This window comes from Chanodichthys erythropterus, chromosome 12 (genome assembly GCF_024489055.1).
Source record: "Chanodichthys erythropterus isolate Z2021 chromosome 12, ASM2448905v1, whole genome shotgun sequence".
Taxonomy (NCBI): domain Eukaryota; kingdom Metazoa; phylum Chordata; class Actinopteri; order Cypriniformes; family Xenocyprididae; genus Chanodichthys; species Chanodichthys erythropterus.
The window spans coordinates 42335793-42350330 of record NC_090232.1 but is presented as its reverse complement, the minus strand read 5'-3'; the positions used below and the strand labels follow the sequence as shown (position 1 = coordinate 42350330).

At 36.5% G+C, this 14538-nt stretch overlaps 1 protein-coding gene across 1 annotated transcript; it reads left to right on the top strand.

The window, feature by feature from the left end:
- Positions 1-6353: 6353 nt before the first annotated feature.
- Positions 6354-12777, top strand: cnn1a (calponin 1, basic, smooth muscle, a). Its single transcript, XM_067404125.1, has 7 exons — positions 6354-6413; positions 7030-7151; positions 7344-7410; positions 8217-8354; positions 10107-10223; positions 12092-12238; positions 12565-12777. The coding sequence occupies exons 1-7, from the start codon at positions 6354-6356 to the stop codon at positions 12775-12777; spliced, it is 864 nt and encodes a 287-aa protein (XP_067260226.1).
- Positions 12778-14538: the final 1761 nt, after the last annotated feature.

The following is a 14538-nucleotide window of genomic DNA, read 5'->3' as shown; positions in this document are numbered from 1 at the left end:
AAAATATTATAAACACTACAATTTAAAACATTTTTGTTGTTTTTTTTTTGTTTTGTTTTTTAAAGAATTTAATTCTGCAGGGATGCAATAAATTGATCAAAAGTGACAGTAAAGACATTTATAATGTTAAAAAAAAAAATTTTTTTTTTAAATAAATGCTGTTCTTTTGAACTTTCTATTCATCTAAGAATCCTGAATGGATCCTGGATGTGAAAACCATGAATCCCTCATGGTTTCCACAAAAATACGAAGCAGCACAACTGTTTTCAAGATTGATAATAGCAAGAAATGTTTCTTTGAGCAGCAAATCGGCATATTAGAATGATGTGACTAGGATGTGACTGGATGTGAATAGGATCATGTGACACTAAAGGCTTCAGTAATGATGCTGAAAATTCAGCTCTGATCACAGAAATAAATTACATTTTAAAAATAGATTACAATAGTAAATATTTCATAATATTAACGTTTTTACTGTATTTTTATCAAATAAATGCAGTCTTGGTGAACATTAGAGAATTTTTTTAAATCTTACCGACCCAAAATTGTGAATGGTAGTGTAATATTTTTCACAACTAAACTGAACCAAGATGCTGAGGGCCAGACACTGTGTGAATCCCAGTTGGCTCAGTTCATGAAATGTAAAAACACCCTGTATTTTAATCATGAGTAACCTTTGGCCTCTGCAGAGAAGAATAATGGCAGAGGAACATTAATCTGGGCTGGAAACTATGCCTCTTTTCCCACATGGCAGTCAAGGTTATGTAGTCCAAATTGTGCAGAATTTCTGGATTTCTATACAGATGACTTTAGATTCCTGATGCCTCGTGCCATTAGCTTTGTCTATTGTTAAAAATTGTTTTTGGACAAGTGAATTAAAGTTTCAGAGAATTAACCAAACCGTTTTTCTTGTCTGAAAGACAAGTACCTGGTAAAGCTTAGTGTCAAGTCTGGATTCTTGGAGCTGCTGGGCAACATTCTGTCATTGTTCCAAACCTGCTTTAAAGCCACAGCAGGATTACGTAATATTTGAGCATTATTCATCCCTGTCTTATACTGATTATAACCATATGTTACAAGGTGGTATAGGTAAGAAACCCTGAAGTGATTTAAACAGTTACTGTTTAGTTGACAAAGTGCATGTTTTAAACTCCTCCATAAACAGTTTAAGTGTCCTTACGTGAACTCCAGCGCTGTGAAACAGTTCGACTCATCTAGCATAAATGATTTATCGCTTACTTGGCAGATAATCTACATGCTTGCTAAATAAATGTGATGTATGTATTGCACAGATTTGACCCAAAGCTCATGGACTTTGATTTTGAGTGTTTTTGAATTGGAATGCTAGGATATGAAGGGGTGAGAAAAACTGGTTTAATTGGAAAAATATTATAGTTATAATTATTTTACATAATTTTCAAGAATAGAACACTAGCATAATGATTATTGATTACATAATGATTATACTGCCTACCATTCATTAAAGTCCATGTAAAGCAATATTAAAATATGTGTTGAGTTTGTCACACCACAGAAAAAATAAGCAGTATTCTCTGCTCTCAAACTGTGGGGGCGTGTCCGCTGTCAGCACTGAAACCACACCCACTCATGAGAAAGATGTCTCTCTCAACCTACTTGTCTAATGAGTCAAACATACTGATTCATATAAACAAAAGAATCACCTTAGGGGTTACAAAATTTAGTAGAGTTACTGTGGACTGCCTACTAATTATAACACAAGGAAACTTACACTCATTAGTGTGCATGTACTGCCGACTGTGGCACCAAATGTGGGCGCCGGAAAACGGGATGAAGGCCGGGATTGGAGAGACTCTGTCCGGCCCCATATCATCGGTTGTCGGCAGGACGGGAGGATGAAGGCCAAGGCTGGAGATTTAAATTTAAATAAGTAAACCAAGCTGTTTTGTATGTTATCGCAACCAGGTAATATGCATTTGCATGACGAAGGTATAGCTAGGTGGCAAAATGTAGGCTGCAACGTTAATGACAGGTACTCGCGATTGAGCGGGCGAGCCACTGATGCAAATACGCTGTAGTTATTATAGTATTACAGTGTTTTAGCCCCGCCCAAAAACTGTTTAACAGTTTTTGTAATGTGTTTCAGCAATAGACTGTAAAAAAAGATGGATGACGCACCTTCACTCTCTTCCATTGCAGTAACTAAAGCTGCCAGTGAGCCCATTATGGCGCTGACATCTTGAGTCTCGAGTCTGCGTATAGTGAACTTGGAGCCCGAGTTTGCGCAGTAGTGAGCACGAAGTGGAGCCGCGATATTAAGGTCCCGCACTACATCCCGCAAAATCGGTTAATACTGACACGTTATGTCGGTGTGAAATAAACAGTTCTGGAAATGTAGAAATTAAAGATAAAGCTCCAATATCCTCCCGAAGATCCAGAGAAAAGTCTTTTGGTGCCTCAGTCAGTGACGACTTCGCTCAGAGAAGCTGTAATCTCAGCTGTCAATCATGACGTCAAAACCGTCATGATTTGTATCAAATAATTATCTTAAAACAAACTTATTTAAAGAACTTTAACATGAGTGTGATAAAAACAGCCTAAAATGACAGAAATAATCTTTGGAAGAAAAAAATATTTGGCGTGTAATTTGACTGTTTAGTTTGTCTGACATTCATTACATTACATTACACGCCCTACCGTGGTAAAAAAATATACAACCCCATTTTCAGAAAATTTGGTACATTTTGTAAAATGCACTAAAATCTAGAATCTGTTGTTTGTTAATTTCTTTAACCTTTAATTAACTGTCAAAAGTACAAAGAAAATGTTTTTAATGTTTTCACTGACCTTAAAGGGTTAGTTCACCCAAAAAATGAAAATTATGTCATTAATGACTCACCCTCCTGTCGTTCCAAACCCATAAGACCTCCGTTCATCTTCAGAATACAAATTAAGATATTTCAGATTTAGTCCGAGAGCTTTCTGTCCCTCCATTGAAAATGTATGTACGGTATACTGTCCATGTCCAGAAAGGTAATAAAAACATCATCAAAGTAGTCCATGTGACATCAGTGGGTTAGTTAGAATTTGTTGAAGCATCGAAAATACATTTTGGTCCAAAAATATCAAAAACTACGACTTTATTCAGCATTGTCTTCTCTTCCGGAATCCTTTCCATTGAATTGATTCCATTGAACTGATTCCATTGAATCCTTTCATCTGTCGGCGTTGGTAATGCACTTTTACGTCGCTGTGGTTGTTTTTGGCAATTAGGACATCCGCGACATGCACACTTACAGATGTCCTAATCAGGATGTCCCTTCTTTTAGACCATCTGAGATGAGTTCGGGCCAAAAGAACTCGCTGGCATCTCTGTATACTGATGTATAGATTTCTCCTTGTATAACAGAGATTTTTGATGCAGCGGCAGACTGTGTTAAGTGACAGCGGTTTTTCAAGTACTCCAGAGCGCATGTGGCCATATTTAACAGAGCAGTGCCATCTGAGGGGTCAAAGGTCATGCACATTCAAAAAAAGTTTCCTGCCTGGCCCAACGCAAACTAAGATTTCTCTGGATACCCTGAATCTTTTTACAATATTATGTATGGTAGATGGTGAAAGACCTAAATACATTGCAATTTTGCATCAAGAAATGTGATTTTTGATTTGTCTGACAATTCTCTCATGACATTTGGCACAAAGTGGTTAGCCATAACTTAATAATCCTTTTCTTGTGAAGACTGAGATGCTCCTTTTATACCCAAACACAACCCTCACCTATTACCAATTAACCTGCTTATTGTGGACTGTTTAAAAACAGTTGAACATTCACTATTATTTTGTCCCAGCTTTTTTGGAGTGTGTTGCAGCCATCAAAATCAAAAATTGTTTATATTTACCAAATACAATTAATTTGGTCAGTAAAAACAATGGAAATCTTTATACTTTCATCAGTTGAAGAGAACTGACAAGTCAGATTCTTGATTTTATTGCATTTTACAAAATGTCCCAACTTTTCTGGAAATGGGGTTGTATATATATATATATATATATATATATATATATATATATATATATATATATATATATATATATATAATTATGTAAGCTTGTGACAGTCTGATCAATAATGAGTTTTGAAGATTATATATAATGCATACCACAGAAATATTAAGAATGGTATGCTATGCAATTCCTAACAGCCTGTGCTTCTGTTTAAAATTATGCTGTGGTATGTGGCCCAGCTGCAACTCGGGTTTTGCAGGACAGCTTAAACATGGGTGTGATAGTGCCTCCTGTTGATGAACAAGCACAATTGCAGTGTTGATATGATATAATGGCATAGAGCAGTGGTTCTCAAACCTGTTCTGGAGTACCATCTATCACCATCTCCCTCATCTATCACACCTCATTCAACTCATGACCTCATGAGTAGAGACTGCAAGACCTGAAATGGGTGTGTCAGAATAGAAATAGGGAGACATACAAAATGTGCAGGGCTGGTGGTACTCCATGACAGGTTTGAGAACCACTGGCATAGAGTGAAGAGCTAATGGCGGGGTAGCCAAGGTGTTTATAGTTTTTACTAATAGGACAACACGTCTGATTACATAATCTCCTAAAATTCCCTCTGAAAAGCATGTATGGCCCATGTTGTCAACATCCTTGAGTTTAGTGTCATAGGTTTATGGTCACGCTGCCATCTGGTGGAAAATTATGGTTGTTACGGGGACAATTGGTAACATTTTTCATGCGCTTTTTATAAATCAATTTCACTTGCACATTTGTATCAATTATGTAACCAAATTATGTCCATTTGAACTAAATGGAACTCTCCCTTATCCTGACAAGCATGGAAGCTTAGAACATTTATTCCTTTGCACTCCACTTTTATAGAATTCACATACTCTAATTCTTTTGAAATACAATTGAACTTTGGTCCAGAGAGATCAGTAGAAGGTCAGTTGCAATCATTTGAGACAGAATTAACTGAATTATTATAAGATATTATAATATTCAGTGTTGGAAAAAAAACCCTCCAGTTTTCTTGACGTCATAGAAACGTTTTTTATAAGGTATAATGTTCCTCCATTCATTCTATGAATGTTGATTTATAACATTCCAAGAACATGAAAATGTTCAGTTTCCTTAATGTTAGTAGAATGTTATTTAAAGGTTAGTATGATGTTCCTGAAACATTCTTTCAATCATTCAAACACCTGCTGTGAACAAACACTGAAAGTAAGAGAAATAAGAACACAAACTACAACTTTCTTCAGCCACAGCCTTAGATGAACTGAAGATAAAAGACATTAAATCTCTGAAGATCTGATTAAACAACTCCACAAACAGCTTTACCAACTTCACTTATTACTTACCAGACTAACTTTATTTCTGTCACATGTCTACAGAAGCTCTTACTGAGAATTAACAGAAGTTTAGATGTTGATGTCTTATTAAAAATTTCACCATCATGGAGATCGGTGTTTGCTTTAATTGAGATCTTGACCCTTGACTTCTGTTGAATTTTTTTATCAGCAATTGCAGGTGTTTTCAGAAAACATTTCTGCATTGATATCTATCTATCTATCTATCTATCTATCTATCTATCTATCTATCTATCTATCTATCTATCTATCTATCTATCTATCTATCTATCTATCTATCTATCTATCTATCTATCTATCTGTCCGTCCGTCTGTCTGCACAAGCAGCTTAACAACCTCTTTAAAAAATGTTTTAAAAAATGTTTACTTTTTTTTTTTTTTTTTTTAGTTTGTTTATCATCCATGTTCCATATACAGACACAGAAAGTTACTAATGTGATGGTCTCAGTTCAGTTCAGATTCACTGTGGATTCTTTCTGTTATGTCTACAAACACATGACAGCTGTAGGACTGTCATGACCAAATAAAGTGCTCAAATTCCATCTCTCTCTCTCTCTCCCCCTCCCTACCCTCCATCATCTTCCTGCCCTCCTTGCTTAATTTGTTATTACTTAAGAAAAGTGTATGTTTCATCTTAAAATAATGAAATTAGTGCATAAAATACAAACATATTTAACATGCTCTTTTGAATTAAGCCAAATGGAGCGAAGAACACATCAAAAACCTGTATGCTCATTTGGAATGACATAACAGAGAGACAATAATTTATATTTTTGTTATTATACTACTCCTTTAGAACTCATACGACCCCTGCAGTAGTACATTCATGTTCATGATTGGTCAGATGGTCAAGAGGCCTCAGCCAATGAGCAGCAGACTTGTACAGTATGACACATGGACAGAGGGCCATTTAAAAGATGGAGGGGGTCAGAGCCGAACTCCTGCACCACAGGAGCATCTACAGGACTCAACTCTACAGCAGAGACCATGAGCACCCAGTTCAGCAAAGGACCCACATTCGGACTCTCTGCTGATGTCAGGAATAAGGTATGTGCATTTTATAATACAAATGCAATAAACTTGGAAGCCAGCTTACGATGTTCTTCATGATCTCTGATGATCTTGATGATATGGTGTTCTCCATATTCAAAAAAAAAAAAAAATCTACATCATATTGCATATATTTAGAATTAATAAGCTGATGCTAATAATATGCAGTTTTTACCCCACAAGACATTTGTTTTTCTCCCCACCTCACAGAAAAGGCATATACTGAAGTGCATTCTATTAATTTACATATGGATGTTTTCTCTGTCTGTATTAAATTAGACATTGTTCATCAACTTATTTTTGTTATTGCAGCTCATTAATGTCAGAAGATCTAATGGGAAAAATTTGTCATTACAAGATGATTCATAGATGGTTATTAAAACTTCAGTGACAATATCTATTTACTAATATCATAGACAATAATATCTACATTGTTGTTGTTGCTGCTGCAAAATTCTGCAAAATGACAAAACTGTTACGTTAGCCTAAAAATGCATAAACGAGTTCTTATCTCAAATAGCTTGCATACATAATGTTAGAAAAGCATTAGGTTGGGAAAAGTTTAAATTGTTAAAAAGCACTTATTTTACCTTTTCATCACTTGACATGGCAGCTGGCACAGAAGTATGACCCTCAGGCGGAGGAGGACCTGAGGATTTGGATCCATGAGGTCACAGGTCAAACGGTTCCTGATGACTTCATGCAGGGACTCAAAGACGGTGTGATCCTGTGCGAGTAAGTTTGAGCAGTGTAAGATAGTTATTTAACCAGTTAAAAGGACTCATTTAGAATAACAGAAACAAACAGAAGCAAAACTAAAGTGGCTATATTAAGTCAAAAGTAAAAATTCAAGGGTCACACAAAGACCTGCTCTCGCAATATTTTTGAGCTTGGCATAATTGCTCTTATATGGTGTTCGTCCACTAGGCTGATCAACAAACTACAACCTGGATCCATTCCGAAGGTCAATCATTCAACCCTGAACTGGCACAAGGTAGTGTGTATATCTGCAATGTTTGAATTTTGAGGCATCGCTCGCATTGCTCCTTGACAAATTTGTGTGCATACTATGTTTAAGGGCGACTTCTTGGGTTTTAAGGTATGAAATGGAAACCATTAGCCACATTTCTGCCGTTTTAACAACTCAGAGAAATGCAGAGAATGTAGACACTGGATGAGTGTACAGAAGTGAGAGTTAGGATGAAGGCAATGGATTTACTCAACAAAAAAATAAAAAAGCTGCAGACTGGATTTCTCTTTGGCATTGTCAAAGTTGTTATTGATTTACAGTGCAAACAGTTACAGAAGATAAAAGAAACATGCAATTAAGGGTAGTCTACATTAATAAGGAATGCAACACAAGAGTCAAACTCATCTAATGAATGGACTATTTTACCTCATTAACTCCAGTCTGTTTAAAGTACTTCAGCTGTGGAACTGGCCAACAAATACTATATTCCCGGACATGACATAGTAGTATCTATGAAACAAGGGCCTGGTTTCACAGACAGGGTTTAGATTAAGCCAGGATTAGGCCTTAGCTCAATTAGGACATTTAAGAAGCTATTATAAACATGCCTTAGAAAGAGTGTGCATTTTGAGACAAAACAATGGCACTGGAATGTTTTAAGATATATCAGAGCAAGTTGCTTTCAGTTAAAACAGCTCAAACATGCATTTTAGTCTGGGACTAGCTTAAGCCTTGTCTGTGAAACTGAGGGAAGAAGATTTGGGAGAAATCTGGACTTCACCCAGAGAAGCATCCTATATATTTTCATCTATCCCCTCAATCTCTTTTAGTTGGAGAATATCACTCACTTTGTGCGAGCCATTGGTGAATACGGTCTGAAACCATATGACATCTTTGAGGCCAACGACCTTTTTGAGGACATGAACCACACCCAGGTCCAGTGTACCCTCATCACTTTGGCTGGAGTGGTGAGAAAAACTAATAAAACTCTTTAATATACAGTAGGCTTGCTGCGGTAGTCAGTGTTTTACATGATGTTCGGCCGTACACAATCACATTACTTGCCACCACGGCACAGTCCCCCACTGTTGTTTTGCTTTTTTATAGAAATAAAAAAACATTTAGTTCATTTGGACAACAGACACTTCAATTATAAACTGAAAGCATCTGCTTTGCTCCATACCCTCCAAGAAACGCTGGGTTAAAAAGTACTGTATTGCTTGCTTAAAATGAACCTAATGTATGTTGGAAATTAAACAATAAACATTCATTAAATTGCTTATTAATAAATGTTCAACTTTTGATTATTATTGTTGCCTCTAGTAATTATGTGTCTGATTTTTAATTTCCAACCTATTTTGGGTTCATTTTAAAGGTACAATTTGTGATATTTTTTTCCGCTAGAGGTCGCTAGAAGCCTATTCAAAACAAAGGCGTAGTTTGATGACGCCAAGTTTTAGAGCGGAAACTTGGGACATGTGGTCTCTAAACTCAACGGACGGTGCAAAAGAATAGGGATTGGAGTCTGGAAGAACTCATGTTCGTGGATGCGATTATTAACGTTACTGCAGTATGAAGCAGAGCAGGACCGAGTGTTGCGGGAGCTGAACGAGGAGCTGGAGCGATTGATCAACACACGCCTCACGAGCAGCGGGACTTTTATTATGACACAGTCGCCGGCGCCGCTTCCGCTTTTCCGGTCATGAGTTTACGGGAGCTGTCCTTGTCGACAGAACCAGCGGCAGATGAAGCAACTAGTGGTTTGCTGGACGCTAGACACTACTTCCGCATTTGTCCACGGCACTGTTGTCATGTGGTTTTACGTCAGTAAAGGCGGTAACAAAGGTAACTGAAGTGCAACTGCACTGCCCCGTGTCACTGTTTAGAATGGGAATTTTCTCATGATTTACAAGTAGTTGAAAACATTAGAGATACTGTTTGTAATCAGCTGGACAAAATATATAACACTAGCCTAGTGGTTTTTGGATATTTTACTGCAAACATTTTACATATTGTACCTTTAAGTCAGCCATATAGTAATTTTTAAACAATAGTTGAGTTAAATAAAACTGCCCAGAAGGTTGGGCAAACATTTAACCTAATCGCTGGGTTTGTCCATTTTCAACCTCATATTGGGTTGTTTTTAATCCAGCATTTTTACGGTGTATACAGCACGAGCTGCAGAGTCGCAGCAGGAGTCAAGGTGCGTTCACACCATGTCGTAATTTCTGTAATGACGAGATTTCAGCTTGTATAGAGCATTTACTTCCTTGTAGAGCTTGTAATTACAATTTGAAAGCTGGGAATGAGAGCTGAGAGCTCGTACTTGTACCACGTGACTGCTGTGTTGCCATAGAAAGGCATATTTCCCGGCCTTGAGGACGTGAACAGCTCCGAGTACAACGTCACGTGTTGTTATCTCGAAGATTTCCCTTATTGCATGACGAGAGTAAGGAGAGAGGAGGTGCGCAACATAATATCTTATCTTGTAAAATGTGTGGTCAGTACCATGCTTCCTATACACAAAGTTTGTGTGATTCCAAATTGAGCGTGCATTCAAAAGCGATAACACCCCCTGTGGTATCAGTAATGCCTAGTTTATAGGCCTACTGGTGTGAAAATTTCCTCACTGTGACAAGCAGCTTGATCGAACTGTAAATATGACCAAAAATATTTTACGCTGTTTCTGCTGTCTTTTTCCATGTTCTCTCTTCACCCAGGCCAAGACTAAAGGCTTCTACACAAAAAGTGACATTGGTGTGAAGTATGCAGCAAAAAAGCAAAGGAAATTCAATCCTGACAAGATGAAAGAAGGGAACAACATTATCAGCCAACAGGTCACATGACAAATACTTGGAAATAGATGCCAATGCAGCAAGAAAACAGAAAACACTTTGAATACTGGAAAAAACTACATGCAATTACACAGAAATGGAAATTACCCTAAACTAGACAAAGATCAAGAATATGTAAATTAACTATTTGAATTACAGTTGCATTTGATATGAATGTAACAGTCTCTGCTTCTGTAGCACCTGCAGCTAAGACACAATAAACACTTTATTTCAGTAGTCCACTTTAGACATTCTACTAACTAAAGGTAGTACCTTTGCAACTACATGTCATCTAACTCTCATTAGAGTATTAGTAACTGTCTGCTTAATATCTGCTAACACTTTATTCTGACGGTCCCCAACAGACATTGTACTGATCTTACTGATCTGCTAATCTTTGCAACTACATGTCAACTTATTCTGTTAAAGGTGCCCTAGAATTAAAAATTGAATTTATATTGGCATAGTTAAATAACAAGAGTTCAGTACATGGAAAAGACATACAGTGAGTCTCAAACTCCATTGTTTCCTCCTTCTTATATAAATCAAATTTGTTTAAAAGACCTCCGAAGAACAGGCGAATCTCAACATAACACTGACTGTTATGTAACAGTTGGGATCATTAATATGTACGCCCCCAATATTTGCATATGCCAGCCCATGTTCAAGGCATTAGACAAGGGCAGGACATCTGGATCTGCATAGATGAATCATCAGACTAGGTAAGCAAGCAAGAACAATAGCGAAAAATGGCAGATGGAGCGATAATAACTGACATGATCCATGATAACATGATATTTTTAGTGATATTTGTATATTGTCTTTCTAAATGTTTTATTAGCATGTTGCTAATGTACTGTTAAATGTGGTTGAAGTTACCATTGTTTCTTACTGTATTCACGGAGACAAGAGCTGTCGCTATTTTCATTTTTAAACACTTGCAGTCTGTATAATTCATAAACACAACTTCATTCTTTATAAATCTCTCCAACAATGTGTAATGTTAGCTTTAGCCATAGAGCAAGACCTCAAAATCATTCAGAATCAAATGTAAACATCCAAATAAATACAATACTCACATAATTTGATGCATGCATGCATTATGCATGACAAACACTTTGTAAAGATCCATTTGAGGGTTATATTAGCTGTGTAAACTTTGATTATGCTGTTCAAGGCAAGCGTGAGCTCCGGGGGCGGGGAGCACGAGATTTAAAGGGGCAGCAACCTATATATCGGTGCATAGTTAATGATGCCCCAAAATAGGCAGTTAAAAAAATCTATGGGGTATTTTGAGCTGAAACTTCACAGACACATTCAGGGGACACCTTAGACTTATATTGTAAAAAAACGTTCGATGGCACCTTTAAACTAGCCCAAACCCAAACACCTAAGAGTTAGTCGACATGTAGTTGCAAAGTTATTTGTAGTAGTTAGTACTGTAGTAGAATGTCTGAAGTGGTACCATTTTTTGCGTTTTCAAAAGAAGTAAATCAATTTAAATGCCAGAAATTTTAAATAGCTGTTTTCTATTTATATATTATATTAGTAAATATACTGATCAAGAAACATTTCTTATTATTATCAATTATTATCTTATGTTTATTACCACAAAACAGTTGTGCTGCTTCATATTTTTGTGTAAACGATACTTTTTTCAGGAATATTTGATGAATCAAAAGTTCAAAAACAGCATTTATTTGAAACAGAAATCTTTTATAATTTTATAAATGTCTTTTCTGCCTCTTTTGACCAATTTAATGGATCCTTGCTAAATAAAAATATAATTTTCTTTTTTTTTTTTTCAAAAATCTACCCAACCCCAAACTTTAAAACAGTAGTAAATATACTATTTCTCATCTGATTCACAGATGGGCTCCAATAAATTTGCCAGCCAAAAGGGCATGACCTCATATGGAACCAGACGCCATCTCTATGATCCCAATATAGGCATGGAGAAACCAGTGGATCGATCCACTATAAACCTCCAGATGGGCACAAACAAATGTGCCAGTATGGTGAGAGCACATGCTGCATTAACGCCAAAATCACTGTAATTATGGGATGACCACTCCATTCATGTCCTCCTCGGATATTATGAGTGCTGCCAACACTCATAATAGTGAAATTGATACATGTGTTGCTTTATTGCTAATGACAGTAAAATACTTTAATCACACTATTAAATCACCTCTATGCTTATGAAAATGCTTAAGAATTCAGAAAGCAGCACTGGTTGTAATAAAATTATATGTCTTGAAAGTTCAAGAATGTCCTAAAAAATTCCCGAATTGTTGCAATTACAATATATTTATATATTAACTATGTCTTTGTCCTGGTGTAGGCTGGAATGTTTGCTCTTGGCACGGCTAGACAAGTTACTGAGAAGAACGTGAATCTAGACCCGGTGGACACGACAACAGTATCTCTGCAGATGGGAACCAACAAAGTTGCGTCTCAGAGCGGCCTCACTCCGATGGGAGGCTCACGTCTAGTGTACGACCGCAAATACTGCGCCATGCCTAATGAACAAGACGTCATTGATTTCGCTAATTAATACACTTTGGTATTGAGCATTGGTTGGCAACGTCCCTTTCTCCTGATTGATCCCAGAGCAGCTTAACTAAATTAAATGATCATTTTTACGTGGATGATGTAAGGATACATTTTCTCTCCTTAATTAGAAAAACAATGAAGCTGCTCTCTGATCAGTTTAAAAGGGATCACCTACCAAACAAAATCTTTAGTTTTATGTGCTTCATTATGGATCATATTGCTTAAAAATTGTATGTAATTGGTCTTTAGTCTCAGAATATACTAGATCAGAAAAAGTCACTGGTGATTGGACATAAACAAAAGATCATCGATTAATGCCTATAGGTGGGGAAATTACTAAGAAACAACAATGTCAATACAAAGGTGATGGAAGCATAAAAGGTTTATGTTATTGTTCTGAAGTAGGGTCAGGACAAGACCCTGTCCCCTACATTTGGTCCCTTGTCATCAGTTATTAATTTATGTTCTTTAGGGTCATTAAAGGTACACTATGTAATTTTTGGACCTCTAGAGGTTAAATAAAACTGCATGCATTTTTAGGAAGAACATTGTTTTGGTTGTACGCAATTTCCTGTGAAAACCATCCCAACAAGCCTAAAATGTAAACACTTATTAGGCTTACCATAGTGAATCAGGGAAATGAAAATCACGTTTTGGAAGAAGGACTGATTATGTATTTGGTATTTTTTTTTAAAGTTTCATAGTGTGCCTTTAGAGAAAAGGAAGTTGAATTATTCACACTTATGCACACTGATGTCTGTTCAAATGTATGTTCAGATTATACACCACTTGTGTAAGTATTAAGGAAGTGATGCAATGTTCAGTGGAAAGTGTGAAAGCATTTGTGCATTTCACACACTTTTGATCTTTCCAGCCTGTGCTTGCTATGTCTGCACTGGAGAATTGTGACATCTTCTTTCCATCTTCTGTCTGTACTGTTTAAAATGTCTCAGCAGAAAGAAACCAACATTTCTTGGCAATTGCATATACAGTATAATGTGTATAATTACTTTGTCACAATAAACAAACAAGAATGCTCACCAGATATAATAGCATTAAAGAGAAATGTAACTAATATTTCTTTGGTTGTCTTAGTCCTAACGTTATACTGTTTGGGCATCCTTAACAAATCTACTGACACTTACATGGTACTGTGACAGAACTGACTTTACTGTAATACTGAACGATTGGACCATGGCATCATGTTACTCCTAGGTTCATCAAAGAGCACAATGGAATTGCATTAGCAAGCTAAAAAAAAAAAAAAGACCTGCAGAAAAAGTAATTCTATGGTACTTTTTTGGCACATTTCTTTAGAATTCTCTTGAATTTACTCTATGCATTCTGAATATAAAACATTATCTTTTTTAATAGATAATAAACACCAAACTTACGTACATTCTTGGTCGGTGCAGTAAAATTCAGAATGTATTCAAACCAACGCCGTATTTTAATCCAATGTGATGTACTAGCACGCTCTTTGAAAGCATGTTAGAAAGGTGTGTCTCTAAGTTGTTTTTTTTTCGAGAACCTCTCGAGCCGATTCGAAATGAATCCTGTTTTGTGAACGTGATCAACCGATTCATTAAAAAAGATCCAACTCAAATGAACGATTCGTTGACGAACCGAACGTGCATTTGCTGTCGTTTGAGTTCGGCAGACATGTTCCAACAGGTATTATACCAAAACATTCTCACATTTTGTACCTGGATAAATGATAAATATGCTACCAATTACAAGTTTAATTTCTCATATTGGTCGC

What these genes read in the sequence shown, in the direction of transcription:
- cnn1a (XM_067404125.1), top strand. Translation starts at nt 6,354, where the DNA reads ATGAGCACCCAGTTCAGCAAAGGACCCACATTCGGACTCTCTGCTGAT. An exon ending in CTGCTGATGTCAGGAATAAG is followed by an intron (nt 6,414 to 7,029) that starts GTATGTGCATTT and finishes TTGACATGGCAG; the next exon opens with CTGGCACAGAAGTATGACCC. An exon ending in ACAACATTATCAGCCAACAG is followed by an intron (nt 10,224 to 12,091) that starts GTCACATGACAA and finishes TCTGATTCACAG; the next exon opens with ATGGGCTCCAATAAATTTGC.